This window comes from Lotus japonicus, chromosome 6, assembly GCF_012489685.1.
Source record: "Lotus japonicus ecotype B-129 chromosome 6, LjGifu_v1.2".
NCBI lineage: Eukaryota > Viridiplantae > Streptophyta > Magnoliopsida > Fabales > Fabaceae > Lotus > Lotus japonicus.
Genome location: NC_080046.1, coordinates 30,210,778 through 30,229,756, shown reverse-complemented (window position 1 = coordinate 30,229,756; position 18,979 = coordinate 30,210,778). Strand labels below are relative to the sequence as shown.

At 41.4% G+C, this 18,979-nt stretch overlaps 1 protein-coding gene across 1 annotated transcript; it reads left to right on the top strand.

The window, feature by feature from the left end:
- Positions 1–10,585: 10,585 nt before the first annotated feature.
- LOC130725194 (uncharacterized) lies at positions 10,586–12,202 on the top strand. Its single transcript, XM_057576443.1, has 2 exons — positions 10,586–11,395; positions 11,534–12,202. Exons 1-2 carry the CDS (start codon positions 10,586–10,588, stop codon positions 12,200–12,202), a joined length of 1,479 nt encoding a protein of 492 aa, XP_057432426.1.
- Positions 12,203–18,979: the final 6,777 nt, after the last annotated feature.

Sequence of the window (18,979 nt, the reverse complement as noted above, 5' to 3'; positions counted from 1 at the left end):
GTGTCGGTCAATACAACACAACTCGGAGTAAGTGTCGGTCAATACAACACAACTCCAACAAGAAAACACAAGGGTCTAGTGTCGGTCAATACAACACAGCCCAAACAACAAGAGCACTAGGTGTCGGTCAATACAACACCGCTCCAACAACAAGAGAACCCAAGGGATTAATGTCGGTCAATACAACACAACCCCATCAACAAGAGTACGTAAAGTACTCGGTGACTTTCAATCATCACCATAGCTCACCTTAGTGGCTTTCCCCAATTCCAATAACTCACAACAAAGGTCGACTTTTCCCCGTCTTTCGTAAATATTTTCCCCTTCAGTTTTCCTATACTTAAACATTAATAAAAATGATTTCAATTCAGATTAGTCAGGTTATGAGTTTATTTCTCAAAATCTAGGTTTCCCAAGTCTTTAGTTTTCGAAATTCTAATCCTTCTACGTTTTCCGAAAACCAACCACCCAAAAGAAGTTTCCCGGGGAAAGTCTAAGTAAACCAACAAATACCAACCAGGCTAGGTCTCAACCCCTCATTTGGACTTGCCTAGGGTTGCTCATCCAACCCAAAATATCAAAGATCACCAGATCAATGAATCTCCACTCCGAAGTCGCGTCAAAACGGACATCAACAAAAGCACAACATCACAAGTTATGGAAAAGTATCATAACATCAACTCAACATCATAACAACATCAGATAAAGCATAAGTCTAATTTATCGACGCCTATCATGCAATCATAGCTGATATAGTAAGTTGCCCTAACCTCGAGCTGTTCCAGCTTCGCAAACAAAGTTCTCCTCAAACAATTGCTCTAAGTCTTCCAAAGTTCCCTCAACTGAACCTCGGAGAAAAACAAAGCAGAAACCAAACAAAATCGATTAGTTCGATCGCAAAACAATACATAAACGATAGACAAAGCATTAAAGCTTCAGAATAGGACAATCAGGTACGAAAAGACAAGTTTTCGAAACCGAAAAACTCCCCCCTAAAGGAAATAGTCCACGGCCTCAAAGGAAAAAGGGCTTCGGCTCTTTTTCTTTGATCAAATCAATTCACAAGGTAGTTTTAGGGTAAAACTAAGGCAAAGAAACTGTCAGAACAATTTTCGGACAATCGGGCCGAAATACGACTATCCAGGGCATTTTTGGTCCAAAATAAAGGCTCAAAACTTCAAAGTTATCAGTTCTGAAAACAAATTTGATAGCAACGATCCTCATGACATCCGTGACAACAAATCCTAAAGGCACGAAGTCAGATTATGACTTTTCGACAATAAAGTTTCGAAATGTGAGACAAAAAGGTTTTGAAACAGTTTTTCAGATCCCTGTCAACTGGATCACAATCAGAGTTTACTGACAGAGGTTTTAGGCTCGTGGGAACCTAGAGAACATAACCCAAGCAAGAAATCGAAGAAAACGGACAATTTTAGAAAAAGCTCAAAACTGTGAGCACAGAAAACGACTTCAGAAACGCAACAGAAACAACAATCAGAGGTAGGAATCGTGTTAGTTACCTCGATACCTAGAAGTAGGGACGAACTGCACGAAGATTGGTCAAGTTTTCGCGAAAATCTCCTCCCCCCTTGCTCTCCACGAAATTCAGCCACAAAAGGAAGAAAATGAAGGAATTTTTGCTTTTTGAGCTATTTATAGACAGGCGAAATCGCGGGAAAATGAAAATTTCGCGATTCCGATTTTTGCAGCACGATCACCGTGGAATTCTAAGAGAGATTCTGGCGTCAGAATTCCAGAACTCAAAACAAATATCTAAGATTTGGGAAAAACGATATCCAAAACGCCAAAAGCGGTGTAAGTTAGTCTGTCCCGAAAAACTACTTTTTGCTGTGATGCTCAGACGACAAAACTTCCAACAGAAGAAAGATTGGAAATGTCGAAACAAGTCTGGCCACACGGACGGAATCTTCGTTAGATGTCCCAAATAGAAAAAGTCTTCATCCTTCGCTCAAAACTAAGGTTTCGAAGCAAAGAAATTAGCGTCGGCGGACATCCGAAAAGTTAAACCTATCGTGCGTACAGTCCAGAGTTCCGAAATGAAACGCTGGTCGATGGAAAAATAAAGAGAAACTTTAAATTTTCCAAGAGTTTGAAATCTCACTTAAAACGTTGCTTTAAGAGCGAAATAGCCTATTCTGGACACGCTCGCCATAAGGCAGGTGTGCAGACGACTCGCACTAACTCCGAAAACAACTACGCAACATTCCTCAAGCAATTCCTGAACTTTCTTCTTCATTAATCTTTCTCAAATGTCAAACTCCTGTCACGCTTACACTGATTCTACGTGTGAGTCGGAAATTAACTTGTTCTGAAAATCCGGGTCTTACAATACTCCCCTCCAAAAAGAAAGTTTCGTCCTCGAAACTCAGAGTTCTGAGAAAGTCCGGAATACAGTTCCTCGATCTTATCTTCCAATTCTCATGTAGTATTGCCTGTGTCATTGTTCCTCATACTCTTTACTTAAGCAATCTGTTCTCCCCTTAATTGTTTCACTCTTCTATCCCCACTGCTAACTGTCGGCGTCTCAAAAGACAAAACATCATTCAACCTCATATCGTCTGACTCGATTACTTGCGTCGGACCTCTGCTTGAAATGATACCGGTTGGCATTCCGTGCAGTCGCACCATCTTAGCCACTTACTTCTTTACTTTCGGTCGTCCGAAATTCTTCTTAAACTCGGTGCCTCTCTGTCATCTTAAGGTAAATACTCAACTTGTCCTCGTGATCTTTATCTACAGTCCAAAACTCCACTTGTTCGTTCGATAACTTGTAGACGAATCCTCCCCCTTGGAAACCGCTAGTCCATTAAAACACCTCTAACTTCGTAACTATTTTTACACACACCAAGTAATCAAACTTCTACTTAGTCACTATTCGAATTAAAACTCGACTTATGTCCTTATTCCTTGTCCTTCACTAATCTTATCCCCCTCCAACATCAATTTATCAACAACTTATAAGATAATCCTCCTCTTAATATCTAACAATCCGTTTTTACCGTCTTCTTCCTCGAAACTTCCCTCACTCAAACCTATTTACACTCACTGAAATCCCTAACCCTTCGCACAAATCGAGACTTATCCTCTAGAAGATTACATCATAACTATACCTCAAGGGACTTAACTAGCCATTTCATCATCCGATCCTTCAACATTCCGAGATTTAACTGTTATCGTAACCGCTAACACCACCAAATCTCTTATGTGCACAGGAATCTCAGCTCACTAGGTCAACCTTAGCCCTAGGATTCTCATTCAACTTTAGTAAAATTCACTTGTTACCCGTAATATGCACCATCAAAATCCATAACAAAGTTTCATTCACTCTTAGGCTCTAAGAAACTTGTCAAAATATGACAACCTCAGGTATTCATCTTAATACTAACACCTTCCCTTTTGTGACTCAATCACCATCTCATCAATCAACTTCTTAATCTCTCAATCAAATTCTTACAAACTTCGAGTCTTACACACCTTAGACAACCATTCATAGATTTAAAACCTAAACCTTCACCAAGTTTGGTCCTCTAATGACCTTTAATCCTTCAATACTTCTTAAATGAATATCCGTTTCTTAAAAACTATAACTCCTTCACTTACCCAAACGACCTGATAAGTGTCGTCATGCTTCCACACTCACCACTTGGTCCTGCTATCCATAATCATAACCTATTATGCTAACATCATTCAAATCTTATCACATGGTCATTATGTCCGCAATCTCATAATCAACATCAATCGATCACCGACCTTAACACTCCACACAACCCAGAATTCCTTTACTTCAAGATCTCTCTTATACTACACCTCAATGGTCTTAACCCGAAACTCACCTTCAGGTCTTCAATCTTCTAAGATTCAACTCCTATTGTCACACCTACAACCATAAGATCTCCTACTCGTACGCGATTCCCGACTCTCAAGATCAATCTTAACCCTAAGATTTCAATCCAACTTAGTAAATCTCACTTAGTAATCTTAGCATATTTCCTTGGAATCCATATCACCAACCTCAAGTATTCAACTTATGCTAAAACTTTCTTTCTCCAACTTAATCATTAATTCAACACTTTTCAAATGAAAATTCATCTCTTAAGACTATAATGTCTCCACATATTAATCAAACGCTTAGCGAAACTTATTGCTCGAACTCGACTATAACAATCTAGTTCAGAGCTAATTCTTCTCAATCTCGCTACCATCAAGCTATCATCTAAAACCTGATTACATTCAACTTATTTAGTCTCTAACAATTCCACTCAGTAATCACATAACCTATGACTTCATAACTTCCGAGAAACTACTTAATACTTTTCCGGCATTAAATCTCTTGACTTGGTCTACCTCTACTTGGAGTGATCACACGAACTAACCAGTTAACGTCTATACGACACTCATCGACTTCCAAAGATTTAAATCTTAATCTTTCACAATCAAATGCTTAACACGAACTTTCCTCCCAAATCCGACTAATCCTCAATCAATTCAAATTCATTTTACCCGTCCTTCTATCAAAGTCCATAACCAGCTGTGATTCCGAATATCACCCCCTCAATATTAGGTTGATCAGGCCTAATACATCGAAGGTGGAAATTTAGAAAAACCCACTGGAACAGACAATGAGTTCCTAACATCCAGTAACCACAATTATCCTGATATCAAGTTCCTAACGATTCCGCTACGGAACCACACACCCTCAATCCATGTAAAAGATTAATCCTTCCTCGTCAATTGAGTCAAAGGTCCAACAATCTTGGCAAATCCCTCAATGAAGCGTCTATAATATCCAGCTAAATCCACAAAACTTCTGATCTCTGTCACCATCTTCGGTTGCTCCCAAGCCAAAACAGTCTCCACTTTCGCCGGATCCACAGCTATGCCCTCCTTCGAGATAGCATGGCCTAAGAAATTGACTTCCTCCAGCCAGAATTCACACTTTGAAGGGTCCGCATACAGCTCCTTCTCCCTCAACAATTGTAAAACTTGGCGCAAATGTCCTTCATGTTCATTCGCGTCCTTCGAATAGATCAATATGTCCTCAATAAACACCACCACACGCCGATCTAAGAACTCCTGAAAGATGCGATTCATGTAATCCATGAAAACAGCAGGTACATTCGTCACTCCAAACGGCATCACTAGGTACTCGTAGTGTCCTTAACGTGTCCTGAAAGCAGTCTTCGGTATATCCTCAATCTTCACTCTGATCCGACGATAGCCTGGCCTCAAATCTATCTTGGAAAATACGGTAGCCCCTCGTAGTTGGTCCATCAAATCATCTATCCTCGACAACGGGTATCTGTTCTTGATCGTCGCCTTGTTCAATTGTCGATAATCCACCCACGATCTCGACCTTCCGTCCTTCTTCTTGACTAACAACACTGGCGCTCCCCACGGTGATACACTTGGTCGAATGAATCCTTTTGCCGAAAGATCCTCCATCGAATCCGCTTCAAAACTAAACGCCCTAAAATCCTACGTATCGTACCCATAAGGAATTCCCCTGAGATCCTAGCTTCCTTATCGACGCCTCGGTAAAACAACTCCCTAGCTCCGCGTGCTATTCTAGATCTCGTGTAACCTCTATAGTTAAATCACGAGCAACTTCGAATAAGGTCCTACTAGGGATAATAATCATAGGATCATAGTCTAAGTAGTAAATACAAGTTAGGCGCGTCACACTCGCTTGAATATAAAAGAGTAAGTTATTCTAGAATACGAGAACAGTTAAAATATTACCATCGTTCCCACGTTCTTCCTCGTTCGACTCCTCAACTCTTGCTCCTTCCTTGATATGAATCCTTTCCTCTGTAGCAAGTTGTTTCCCTTTCCCAACATTCCTTGATGATTCGCCCTTGAGTGCCCTACAATCTCTGGTGAAGTGTCCCGGTTGGTTGCAATTGAAGCATAGACTTCCCTTGATCTTGCACCTACTGGCATAGTGCCCCACTTTCTTGCACCTGTAACACGTCACTGTTTTCCCCGAAGTCTGGTTTCCTGTCCCTCCGGTAGCATCATTTCCTTTCATCTTACCGTCCGACGTTCCCCCTAGGAGTGTCTTGCAGTTCACAGCTAGATGCCCCTCTCGGTCACACTTGAAGCATCGTCGTCCAATCACTGAGCACTTGTTAGCAAAATGCCCAAACTTTCCGCAACGAAAACATGTCACACCTTTGTCACCAACTGGTTTCCCTCCATTATCAGCAGTCGTTGGTTTGTACCCTCTTGAGATAAGATCTCTTCCCTTGAAACGCTGATACGGTCCCCACTGATGGTAGCTCTCCCTTCTGTTGTAGCCTTGAGATCCTGACCTTATTGGTCCCCCAGCTCCTGTTCGGTTCATTCCTCTTTGTTGATACATCGTCGTCACCATCAGTCGTTGGTGATGCTCACGTGCAGCCTCTTCAGCGCGCATATAAGCGTCTTCCGCAGCCTGGTTCATCATTGCCTCGATCAGTGTAGCTATTGCCTCCGCCATCCGGTTAAGATCCACCATCCTATATCCCATCGAACGTCCGATTAGTACTAACCATATGGTAGCACTAGACAAACCACTCAATCCGATTAAGTAGTAACGCAAACAATTAGAGCGAAAATCGCTCTGCAGACAATCAATTTTCACTCTTTGCAGAGTCACACAACCTAGCACAGAAGACCTATTCCCCAAAGGCTCCCAAAAGGCTCGACTAAGCTCTGATACCACAATGTAACACCCCGATTTCCAGGTGTCACTTTAGTAACCAAAAATAATCTTTACGCGGAAAACAGGTAATTTTTTTTTTGTTTTCTTTCCTTTAAATCAAAGTGATAAGAAAGTAAAGACAAACCCCAACAACTAACTAACCGATATACAATATATACATCTGTACAGCCTCAGCTGCACTCCATGTCACGCGAAGCCGCAGTGACTCCAAAGTAGTACGCCCGCAGGCAAATATACAAACCCAGAAGTGTAAGTGAGAAAATTATAATTACAAACCACTAGGAGAAAGTCGGCCTCAATATGGCCTAAGCAAAGACCCCTATGGTCCAACTGACTCACTGTGATCCCTCAGTAAGAGAACCACACGAAAAGTCATGCGTCGGAAACCTACCCGATCCCAAAAGCAAAACGAATCAGAGCTCTACACAAAACATGACGCCTGCCCAAACCTAACCTCCCAGTGCCAAACCCACAACGATCTGAAGTCGGCAAGTTGAAGCTCAACTCCATGCGCCATAGAACTCCTTTCGTCAGACGTCCACGCTCGTCAGTCCGGTCCTCCATGACCCTTCCCCGATACGTCGCCCGGTGACCAGCAACATCGATCACCCAAGCGGTGGGGGCATCCCGATCCAGCAACTCATATCTGATCCCCCCCGAGGGAGAGACCGTCGAGAACCAGTCGACCATCGACATCTGGCAGCAGGCCGACCGCCCAAACACAAACATACAAACAAAGCCAAGGCGCTAGGGTCAACTCACAGCAATAAGTACATATACACTCAACATGTGACGGGGTATATATATAAGTTGTTATATAAGCATATAAGTAATCCTAGCATGTTATGGCTCTAACATTGCTTCAATAAACAAACAGCACACAGTCTTAGTCAGCATGAATGTATGCGTGAAATGCACAATATGAATCCGGATTTGTGACGCGTTCCCGTTCGCCACAAGTGAAGCATTCCCGTTCTTCACTATGGATGGACCATTCCCGTTATCCATCCTGGATGAAATCCATCCTGGATGAACCATTCCCGTTATTCATCCTTGGTGAACCATTCCCGTTATTCACCATATGATGAACCATTCCCGTTATTCATCATTTATGCAAGGTGAACCATTCCCGTTATTCACCATGATATGCACAGGTGAACCATTCCCGTTATTCACCCGATTGAATGCAACGTGGTTAGCCAAACAACGAATCGTCCTTACCACGAAAGTGTCTAGCGCACAAGCCAATCTCAAACAACCCAATGAGTTAGTGTCGGTCAATACAACACAACTCGGAGTAAGTGTCGGTCAATACAACACAACTCCAACAAGAAAACACAAGGGTCTAGTGTCGGTCAATACAACACAGCCCAAACAACAAGAGCACTAGGTGTCGGTCAATACAACACCGCTCCAACAACAAGAGAACCCAAGGGATTAATGTCGGTCAATACAACACAACCCCATCAACAAGAGTACGTAAAGTACTCGGTGACTTTCAATCATCACCATAGCTCACCTTAGTGGCTTTCCCCAATTCCAATAACTCACAACAAAGGTCGACTTTTCCCCGTCTTTCGTAAATATTTTCCCCTTCAGTTTTCCTATACTTAAACATTAATAAAAATGATTTCAATTCAGATTAGTCAGGTTATGAGTTTATTTCTCAAAATCTAGGTTTCCCAAGTCTTTAGTTTTCGAAATTCTAATCCTTCTACGTTTTCCGAAAACCAACCACCCAAAAGAAGTTTCCCGGGGAAAGTCTAAGTAAACCAACAAATACCAACCAGGCTAGGTCTCAAACCCCTCATTTGGACTTGCCTAGGGTTGCTCATCCAACCCAAAATATCAAAGATCACCAGATCAATGAATCTCCACTCCGAAGTCGCGTCAAAACGGACAATCCAACAAAAGCACAACATCACAAGTTATGGAAAAGTATCATAACATCAACTCAACATCATAAACAACATCAGATAAAGCATAAGTCTAATTTATCGACGCCTATCATGCAATCATAGCTGATATAGTAAGTTGCCCTAACCTCGAGCTGTTCCAGCTTCGCAAACAAAGTTCTCCTCAAACAATTGCTCTAAGTCTTCCAAAGTTCCCTCAACTGAACCTCGGAGAAAAACAAAGCAGAAACCAAACAAAATCGATTAGTTCGATCGCAAAACAATACATAAACGATAGACAAAGCATTAAAGCTTCAGAATAGGACAATCAGGTACGAAAAGACAAGTTTTCGAAACCGAAAAACTCCCCCCTAAAGGAAATAGTCCACGGCCTCAAAGGAAAAAGGGCTTCGGCTCTTTTTCTTTGATCAAATCAATTCACAAGGTAGTTTTAGGGTAAAACTAAGGCAAAGAAACTGTCAGAACAATTTTCGGACAATCGGGCCGAAATACGACTATCCAGGGGCATTTTGGTCCAAAATAAAGGCTCAAAACTTCAAAGTTATCAGTTCTGAAAACAAATTTGATAGCAACGATCCTCATGACATCCGTGACAACAAATCCTAAAGGCACGAAGTCAGATTATGACTTTTCGACAATAAAGTTTCGAAATGTGAGACAAAAAGGTTTTGAAACAGTTTTTCAGATCCCTGTCAACTGGATCACAATCAGAGTTTACTGACAGAGGTTTTAGGCTCGTGGGAACCTAGAGAACATAACCCAAGCAAGAAATCGAAGAAAACGGACAATTTTAGAAAAAGCTCAAAACTGTGAGCACAGAAACGACTTCAGAAACGCAACAGAAACAACAATCAGAGGTAGGAATCGTGTTAGTTACCTCGATACCTAGAAGTAGGGACGAACTGCACGAAGATTGGTCAAGTTTTCGCGAAAATCTCCTCCCCCCTTGCTCTCCACGAAATTCAGCCACAAAAGGAAGAAAATGAAGGAATTTTTGCTTTTTGAGCTATTTATAGACAGGCGAAATCGCGGGAAAATGAAAATTTCGCGATTCCGATTTTTGCAGCACGATCACCGTGGAATTCTAAGAGAGATTCTGGCGTCAGAATTCCAGAACTCAAAACAAATATCTAAGATTTGGGAAAAACGATATCCAAAACGCCAAAAGCGGTGTAAGTTAGTCTGTCCCGAAAAACTACTTTTTGCTGTGATGCTCAGACGACAAAACTTCCAACAGAAGAAAGATTGGAAATGTCGAAACAAGTCTGGCCACACGGACGGAATCTTCGTTAGATGTCCCAAATAGAAAAAGTCTTCATCCTTCGCTCAAAACTAAGGTTTCGAAGCAAAGAAATTAGCGTCGGCGGACATCCGAAAAGTTAAACCTATCGTGCGTACAGTCCAGAGTTCCGAAATGAAACGCTGGTCGATGGAAAAATAAAGAGAAACTTTAAATTTTCCAAGAGTTTGAAATCTCACTTAAAACGTTGCTTTAAGAGCGAAATAGCCTATTCTGGACACGCTCGCCATAAGGCAGGTGTGCAGACGACTCGCACTAACTCCGAAAACAACTACGCAACATTCCTCAAGCAATTCCTGAACTTTCTTCTTCATTAATCTTTCTCAAATGTCAAACTCCTGTCACGCTTACACTGATTCTACGTGTGAGTCGGAAATTAACTTGTTCTGAAAATCCGGGTCTTACACCTTTCTTTGGGCAAAGCCCTCTAGACGTAGGTGAAGTTTAACCGAACTGGGTTCCCAATTCTTGTGTCTTGATTACTTTTGTGTTTGTGTGTTTACTGGTTCTGAGTTACTGTTGTTATAATCGATTGTCCTGACATCGCGTACGACATTGTCCTAGTGGAACTATAATTTCAATTGGCATCAGAGCAGGCACCCCTGTTCTGTTTGGGTGAGCTCCAGGGAGATACTTTCTGTTCTCATGGACAACAAGGAGGGAGGATCGGTTAATAGGCCACCAATTCTGGATGGAACCAATTATGATTACTGGAAGGTTCGTATGACTGCATTTCTTAAGTCTATTGACAACAAGACTTGGAAGGCCATTGTCAAAGGTTGGAATCATCCCATCAAAGGGCAAGCTGAGGGAAGTACCTCAAATGCGGAAGAGAAACCTGAAGAAGAATGGACAAAGGATGAAGATGAAGCTTCTTTGGGAAACTCTAAGGCGTTGAATGTTATCTTTAATGGAGTAGACAAGAACATGTTCAGGTTGATCAACACTTGCACTGTGGCAAAGGATGCCTGGGAGATTTTGAAGACAGCTCATGAAGGCACCACCAGAGTAAGAATGTCAAGGCTCCATATGCTTACTACTCAGTTTGAGAACTTAATGATGACTGGGGATGAGACTATTTTTGAATTTCACATGCGTGTGCGTGACTTGTCCAATGCCTCGTTTGCTCTGGGAGAACCCATGTCTGATGAGAAGCTTGTAAGGAAAATCTTGAGGTCTGTTACTAGCAAATTTGCTATGAAAGTCACTGCTATTGAAGAAGCTCAAGACATCAGCGGTATGAAGGTTGATGAACTCATTGGTTCTATGCAGACTTATGAGTTGAAGTTGGGTGATAAGCCTGAGAAGAGGAGTAAAAGCATAGCCTTTGTCTCCAACACTGATGATGGAGATGATGCTGACTGTGAAGGTGAAAATTTATCTGAAGCTCTGGCTCTACTAGCAAAGAAATTTAATAGAGCTCTAAGGAAGATAGACAGAAGAAACAGGCCAAATGTCCAGGACAATTTCATGCCCTTCAATTCTCAGAAAAAGACCAAAGAAGAAGACAAATCTGGTCAGAATAAAGGTGTTCAGTGTCATGAATATGAGGGATATGGTCATATTAGAACTGAGTGTGCTACTTACTTGAAGAAACAAAAGAAAAGCATGGTTGTTACATGGCCAGATGAAGACAATGAAGATGAGGAAGAACTTTCTGCAAACAGAGTTAATGCCTTCTCAGGAACTGTTGATGGTTCAGAATCTAGTGATGAGGAGATGACAGATGAAGAGTTGGAGGAGACTTACAGGCTTTTGCACACTAAATGGGAGGAAGCATGCAAACTTCTGGAAGAGCAAGAAGATAATATAGAGCAACTCAAGTCAGAAAATGAAAAGCTGAGAGGGATTATTGACAAGCTGCAAGTTGATCTTGATGAATGGAACACAAAGCTTAAAGATGTTGATACTGCAGAAAAAGGTAAACTGATGATGATTAACGCAGAACTTCAAGAAAAGGTTGTCACTCTGACAAATAAACTTGAAGCCACTCATAAATTTGTACGTATGCTGAATAGTGGATCTGATATGCTGGATGAGATTCTGAAGGAAACAAGCAAACAAGGGAGGAGCATGAAAGGGATTGGTTTCAATTACAATACTGCCAACAAGGAAAATCCGAAGCTGCCAAAGAAATTTGTTGGTGCTAAAATGAAATCTGAATTCAATAACCCCATCAACTATCAGATGTCAAACCCGATGTCTCAGCATGTGCCTCAACATGGGGGTTCTTGTTTGAAAAATGCTAAGTCTAACCCATGAAGATGTCATTACTGTGGAAGGAATGGTCACATAAAGCCTTATTGCTTTAAACTCTATGGTTATCCTCAGACACAGAACGTAATGAAGAGCTCAAGGGAGAAACAGACCAAGAAGACTTGTAAGCCCAAAGATCAAGTGACTTGCCTCATAGCTCACACATCCTTCAGAGCTTCATCAAGTGAAGATTGGTACTTTGACAGTGGTTGTTCAAGACATATGACTGGAAACAAGGAATATCTTGAAAATCTCAAGGGATACTCCAGCAACTTTGTTACCTCTGGAGATGGAGCAAAAGGAAAAATCAAGGGAATAGGAACACTGGTAAATCCTGGATCCCTAGATCTGAATGATGTGTTGCTTGTCAAAGGATTGGCTGCAAATCTCATCAGCATAAGCCAACTCTGTGATCAAGGTCTTGATGTGTTATTCAGTAAGGCAGTTTGTGTTGTTACAACAAATGATCATAAAGTAATGATGCAAGGAGTCAGATCCAAAGACAACTGCTACATGTGGGTCTCACCGGAGAAGGCACAAGTTTCTAGATGTTTCATATCAAAAGTGGATGAGCTAAACCTGTGGCACCAGAGATTGGGTCATATCAATTTCAAGAGCATGCAGAAGATCATTTCTAAAGAAGCCATTCGTGGTCTACCAAAACTGAAGATTGGTGAGGGAAGAATATGTGGAGAGTGCAAAATTGGAAAGCAAACCAAGATGTTCCATGCAAAGCTCCAACATCCAACCACAACAAAGGTCCTTGAGCTACTACACATGGATCTAATGGGGCCCATGCAAGTTGAAAGTCTAGGAGGTAAATGAAGGTATGAAAAACGATAGAAAGGGGGGGTTTGAATAGCGTTTTCAGAATAAAACTTCCCACTTAAGATTTTAACAAATCTTTCAAGACACAAGTAAAGTGCTTAAGATAAGAGATGAGAAAAGGACACAAGGATTTTATCCTGGTTCACTTGATGAATCACTCAAGCTAGTCCAGTCCACTTGTTAAGGTCATTTCTTCCTTCTTAGAATGAAGGCAATTCACTAATCAGAGATTTGTTACAACTGCACTTGAAACCTACAAGTGACTAACAATACACTGACTTAATTCACACTAAGATTCACTCTCTTAGTCTTCTCTAGGATCCGATCAACCTTGATCTCCTAAAGGTAAACTAAACAACTGTTTAGAGAATTTTGTTTACAAAGAAATTGCTTCTGAAAAGCTTGTAGTAAACACAATGAATTCAATGAAGAAAGATTGCTTAGAAGATTTGAATATTGCTTGCGCGTATGAGTTTTTCCCAACAACATCTTTCAGTCTTCAGCCTCTATATATACTCCAAGGATTAGGGTTTGAACATTGCATGAGAATGCTACCGTTGGAGGGCAGATCTGGGATTTCCAGCTTCTGCTGTGGCTGAGAATGGTAGGTTAGGTCGTCAGGATAGTACACTTGCTTTTGTACTTTGGATAGTGACGTGACCTTTAACCTTGTTGACTTCTGATTAGAGGAATGCTTCGTGTTGGAACTTGTGAAGCTTGTTGATGAGAGTCAGAGGGAAGCATGGATCCTCTGACCGTTGTATCTTCTGATTCTGAACTCAGAGGAGAAGTACTTGGTCTTCAGATCCAGTTTGCTTCTGGACTTCAGAGTCTTCACTTTTCAGCTTTTGGATCTTCAGAGTCTTCTACACCATCAGAATTTCTGAACCTTCAGAGTGTCTGGGTTGTCAGAACGTCTGGATCTTCAGAACTTCAAGTGAGCTGAGTCCATATCAGAGCTTGATTGACTTCAGATCTTCTGAAGCTTTTCTACTGTTCAGATTGAACATAGAGATTGCGAAAGTGTTGCTAGGGTCACTCTTTAAGCAAAGTGCTTATGATTTGTGTGAGATTATATTAAGGTCAGAGCCTGTTAAGAGCACACTCAGAAAACACGTTAGAGTACCATAATTGTTCATACTAAAATGTTAACTTGTAATCATCAAAACATAGAGTTGTACTACTTGATCAAAACTTGATCTTACAATCTCCCCCTTTTCGATGATGACAAAACCAAGTATTTTGATGCACAATTCTTAAACAATAAACTGAATTCACTCAGAGTATAAGGAATAGAAAAAGACTTATCCTGATGTGAATGGTTTATTTTGCTCATTCTGAATCCAAGTCACAGCTTGATTCTGAGCTTAGCTCCCCCTGAATCTAAGACTTAATGAAAACGTTAGTGATATCTAGATTCTGAGCTAAATAATGTAAGAGTTCAGAGTGAAAACGCATGACATAGATGAAATGAAATAATCAGAGCGCATAAGTATTCAGAGTCACGAGTAGGGTATCAGAGTCAACCAATATCACTTCAGAGGAAGTGAAATGTATTCCTTGTATTTGCCCAGTGACACATCTATGGTCATAAAAGTGGAACTCTCAAATTCTCCAAAAGAAATCACACTAACACACATCAAAAATTGGGTTATACTCCCCCGTTTTGTCATAAGCAAAAATCTTGGGGTGTGAAAAACTTAGCCTGAAGTACAAGGTACTCCCCCTGAGAGAAGGTTTAAGTTTCGAAAAGATGGAGAAGGAGTTAATGATGAAAAAGAAATTAGCGAATTAATGTAAGGAGTTAATGCATATGCAGACGTTTACCACCGGCCACGGGAGTAAAGAGAGGCTTCAGTTACCAATAACTTATCCTCGAGAAACTGTAAGAGCAATAACTTCTGGAGAGAAAAGGATGCTTATATAAAGCGATTAGGAATAAAGTAGACTTCACAACAAGACTACTTCAGAATAACAAATGACATCATACATGGTTGCATTAGAGGAGCTCAGAAAGAAGGCTTTTGATGGAGACCTGTTCATCAATGTTAGGCACCCAGAGGGTCCAAAAACCATACATGAGCTGACTACAATGCTGTTGGAGAAGGATCTTAGTCCAGAATTGGAGAAAGATCTGAAGGAGTTCCTCTGCTTCGTGGAGAAGATTCAGGAGCTGTGCAAGCTGGAGCTGAAACTGCTGGAAGAGAAGGAAGCAGTGGAGAAGGATCTGGAGATGATGAAAGAGAGTCTGGAGAGGGATGAGCTGAGCAACATGCTCTTCAACATAGAGTACATACTTGATCGTCTGGAGAAGGAAAGAGTAGAGCAGCGCCAAGAGTGTAGGAGAATTTGGAAGGATCCTCCATTCTAGAGTAATGCAGAATGATGTAATTTGTAATGTTGGGTTATAAATATATAAGAAAGATTTTAGATATATGTTGTGTTAAATGCAAGAAGAAACACGAAATAAATAATCACATACGGCAATAAATAGACTTAAAATATAGAAACAAATAATTAAAAGTTTATCAAACAAGGAAGAAAACGAGAGAGGTCCTAAAACTAAGGTTTTGCAGTGCGATGAAGAAGTTCTTGATTAGCTTCATTCATGCTGAACAAGAGAGTCTCATGAGAATTAAGACGTTGTTCCAAAATAGCAAGTTTGGAAGAACTTGGCTGAGTAGAACTGGATGGAACATCTTGAAGATTGTCTTGAGCAGAGTGAGGAGCTTGAGTTGAGTGTGAAGCAGCACTTGTGAAAGGAACTGGTGCAAGAACTTGACCTCTGAGAGCATCAGCTTCAGCCTGTAGCCTCTCAGCTTCTTTCAATACTTCTAACCTTGCATTTTCAATTCGTTCAGCTTCTAGACGTGCAGCCTCATCTTCTTGTTCTTTCTTCTTTCTTGCTTCCTCAATTGCATCAAGTAACTCAACCCTTAGTTGTTGTTCATGCATAGCCACTCTTCTGTTGACACGCTGCCTAGCAGCTTCAATCTTCTGATCCCTTTCAGCTGTGAGATGACTCATCAAGATAGGAACTTGAGCAATCATCCAGTCACACAGATGATCCCATTCTTCAGCAACAGAGTCAGGGTTCTCATGAAGGTCAGTGTCACCTTGCACATTGCGAACCATTAATGATGCTTCATAATTAAACACACTAATGCACTCAAGAAGGGAGTTGGGTTTGAGATATGTATAGGGAACAATGGAGAGATTGGTTTCAGGAGAAGTGGGGTGGTTACTGCTATTTGCTTCAGAAGCACCTTGAGGAGAACCAACATCTAGAGTTTGGACATTTGAGGTGTTGATCTCAAGGTTAGGCTGAGAGGTCTCCACCTCAGGGTTTGGAGATCTAACCGAGGAGTGGTTAGAGACGGAGTTTTCTGGTTGGACATGTTCTGGTTGTGAGGGAAGTGGAGATGCTGCATTCAAGGGTACTACTAAAATGGGATGATCTGGATCAACTAGACGTTCTGGTCTAGGTCCAGGATATTTCCTTGGGCTAGGAATGGTTTGATAGTACTCAGGGATAGCAGACTCTTTTTGTTTCGCAATTTGATCAAATTGGCGAATGGATTCAGAGTTATTTGAGGGTGAGGAGTCGGCAACATTTATGGGAAAGGAGACAGAGGGACAAGGGGCAGTATTTTCTGAATCAGTCGTCCTGTGAGCAGGATGATCTGATGCTCTGAGGACAGAGTGATCAGAGGTTCTGGGTTCATGGTGAGATTGGTCAGAAATAATGGGTTCAGGGACTTGTGGATTATATTGAATGGTTATAGGTGAGGTAGGTGCAGAGGGTTTGGGAGTCTGAAGCATATTCCAAAGAGGTGCTTCTTCATCAGAGGGTTGAAAGAATGAAGATCTAGGTGAGGTAGTTGGAGAGATGTGTTGGTCAACTGGTTGAGACTCTTGAATGGGAGAGAGTGGGGTAGCAGTGCGATTTAGAAGGGCTGAAATTGGTAGTGCATCAAATGAGCTTAAATCATCATCATTAAATGAAACAACAGACTTACTTGATGATCTCACTGCAGACCGAGTAACCCTGGCAGGAGCCTTAGTTCTGGTTACCTCAACAGCTGGTTCCACACGAGTTGGCTTCACCACAATTCTCACTTGCTTCTTCAACTTCTTTGGTGGAGGAGCATCATCATCATCACCATCAGATGGAGCATCTGGCTTAGAGGGTTCTTCATGTTTCCTCTTAGGCTTTTCATTCTTCTTCCTCTGATCAACACCATCAGAGGGATCAGACTCTTCAGAGGATTCCTCGATAATTATTCTTCTCTTCTTCTTCTTCTTGGGAGGAGAATCAAATTCTGGAGCTGGTGGCAGAGTTCTGAAAAACTCATCCACATCTATTTCATAACCTTGTTCCCTCAGATCAGCTATGTAGTGCAAGATAGCAGCTGGGTCATCAGCTCTGGACCATAGAGGGTAATCGGTCAGAGGGACTCTTCTTTGTCCGACTTCATCAGAGGTGTCTTCATGAGCAGGTGCAACCTTTGTCTTAATCAATCCCATCTTTTTCATTGATGTGGAAGTGAAGACATCACCAACAACAGTCGTCAGATCCTCTGTGCAGCCTGCTTTAGTCAGATCCTCTATCAATTTGCTTTCTAGAAAGAGGTCTGAGAGCAATCTTCCAAAAGGAATGTATCTGATTGCAGACTTTGGAGAAGCAGTTGTTCTGGACTTCTTGATGCACTCTTTGAGATAAGAGAACAGGAAGAAAGGAAGGCAGATTTTCTTTCGTTCCTGAATGAAGAATAACATCACTTTCTGACAGAAATTGATGTAGTCTGGAGAGCTTCCCTTTGGCCTTTGATTGATGCAATGAAGAAGAATCTTGTGCCAAATCCTCAGCTTAGGATGAAGTTCTACCACTTTGTAGTCACTCTTGCCTGGCTTCCAGTTTGTGTAGAGAGCTTGGTTGGTAGCTTCTTTGGTCTTAGGTTTCACCTTTGATTCCGACAATTGGAATCTGTAGCCTGTACCGGTATTTTCACCTAGAAGATCAACAATCGATTTCTCTGTGATGATAATTCTTCTGCCAGCAATGTAGGAGACCACTTGGTTGTCATCACAGTCGGCATGTTTCCAGAATTCCTTTACCAATTTGATGTAGAATGGACCACGAAGCATGTTGAAGTATTCTTCCCAGCCTTGAGCTTTTACTTCAGGACGAAGATGAAACCCGTTGGCAGCAATGTTATCAAGATCAAATCTCCATTCAGCAAGAATCTGGAGTTCATCAGGAGAGTAGACACAAGTAACAACACAACCCCCTTGTGCGAGAGGAATCATCTGGCCTGTAGCTTGAGCTTCTGGTTGATTTCGCTGAGTAGTGGAGCTCGATTGACCGGTAGCCTGACCCACCACGATAACCGGAAATCTCCTTCCGTCGACAGTTTCACCTCTGTTGGATTTCACCATTTCTGAAGCGGTTGAAGGTTTGGGTAGAAGGATATGATGAAGGTAGAGAGAGAGAGAGATCGTGGGAATAAGGGTTTTGCAAACCGGAGAGAGAGAGAGAGTAAAACAATAAGTGATGGAGAACGTGTGTGCATAGTGGTTTTTTGAAAATAACCGTTGTTGATTAAAAGGAAAGTAAAATCAACGGTTAAAAATTAAAAACATCATTACAAACAGTTAATACACATATCACACGGTGGAGAGAAGCACATCAACACTCATTACGACAGATTGTCAGCACGGGCACAAGGAACGATGTATCATAGCTACTGACACACATTTACTGTCTCAGCTTCAGAGTGAGCACCAATGGGTACTTAACCTCTGATGGAGTTACCTTCTGAACTAGACATCTTCTGATAAAGAAGCATCATAGTCAGAGGTTCTGATCCATCTTCATGCTGGACAAAAGTCCATATTCAGATTTTTCAGAATGAAATTAAATCTATCCTCTGCTAAGGGCTTTGTAAAGATATC

What these genes read in the sequence shown, in the direction of transcription:
- LOC130725194 (XM_057576443.1), top strand. Translation starts at nt 10,586, where the DNA reads ATGGACAACAAGGAGGGAGGATCGGTTAATAGGCCACCAATTCTGGAT. An exon ending in ACAGAAGAAACAGGCCAAAT is followed by an intron (nt 11,396 to 11,533) that starts GTCCAGGACAAT and finishes ACTTACTTGAAG; the next exon opens with AAACAAAAGAAAAGCATGGT.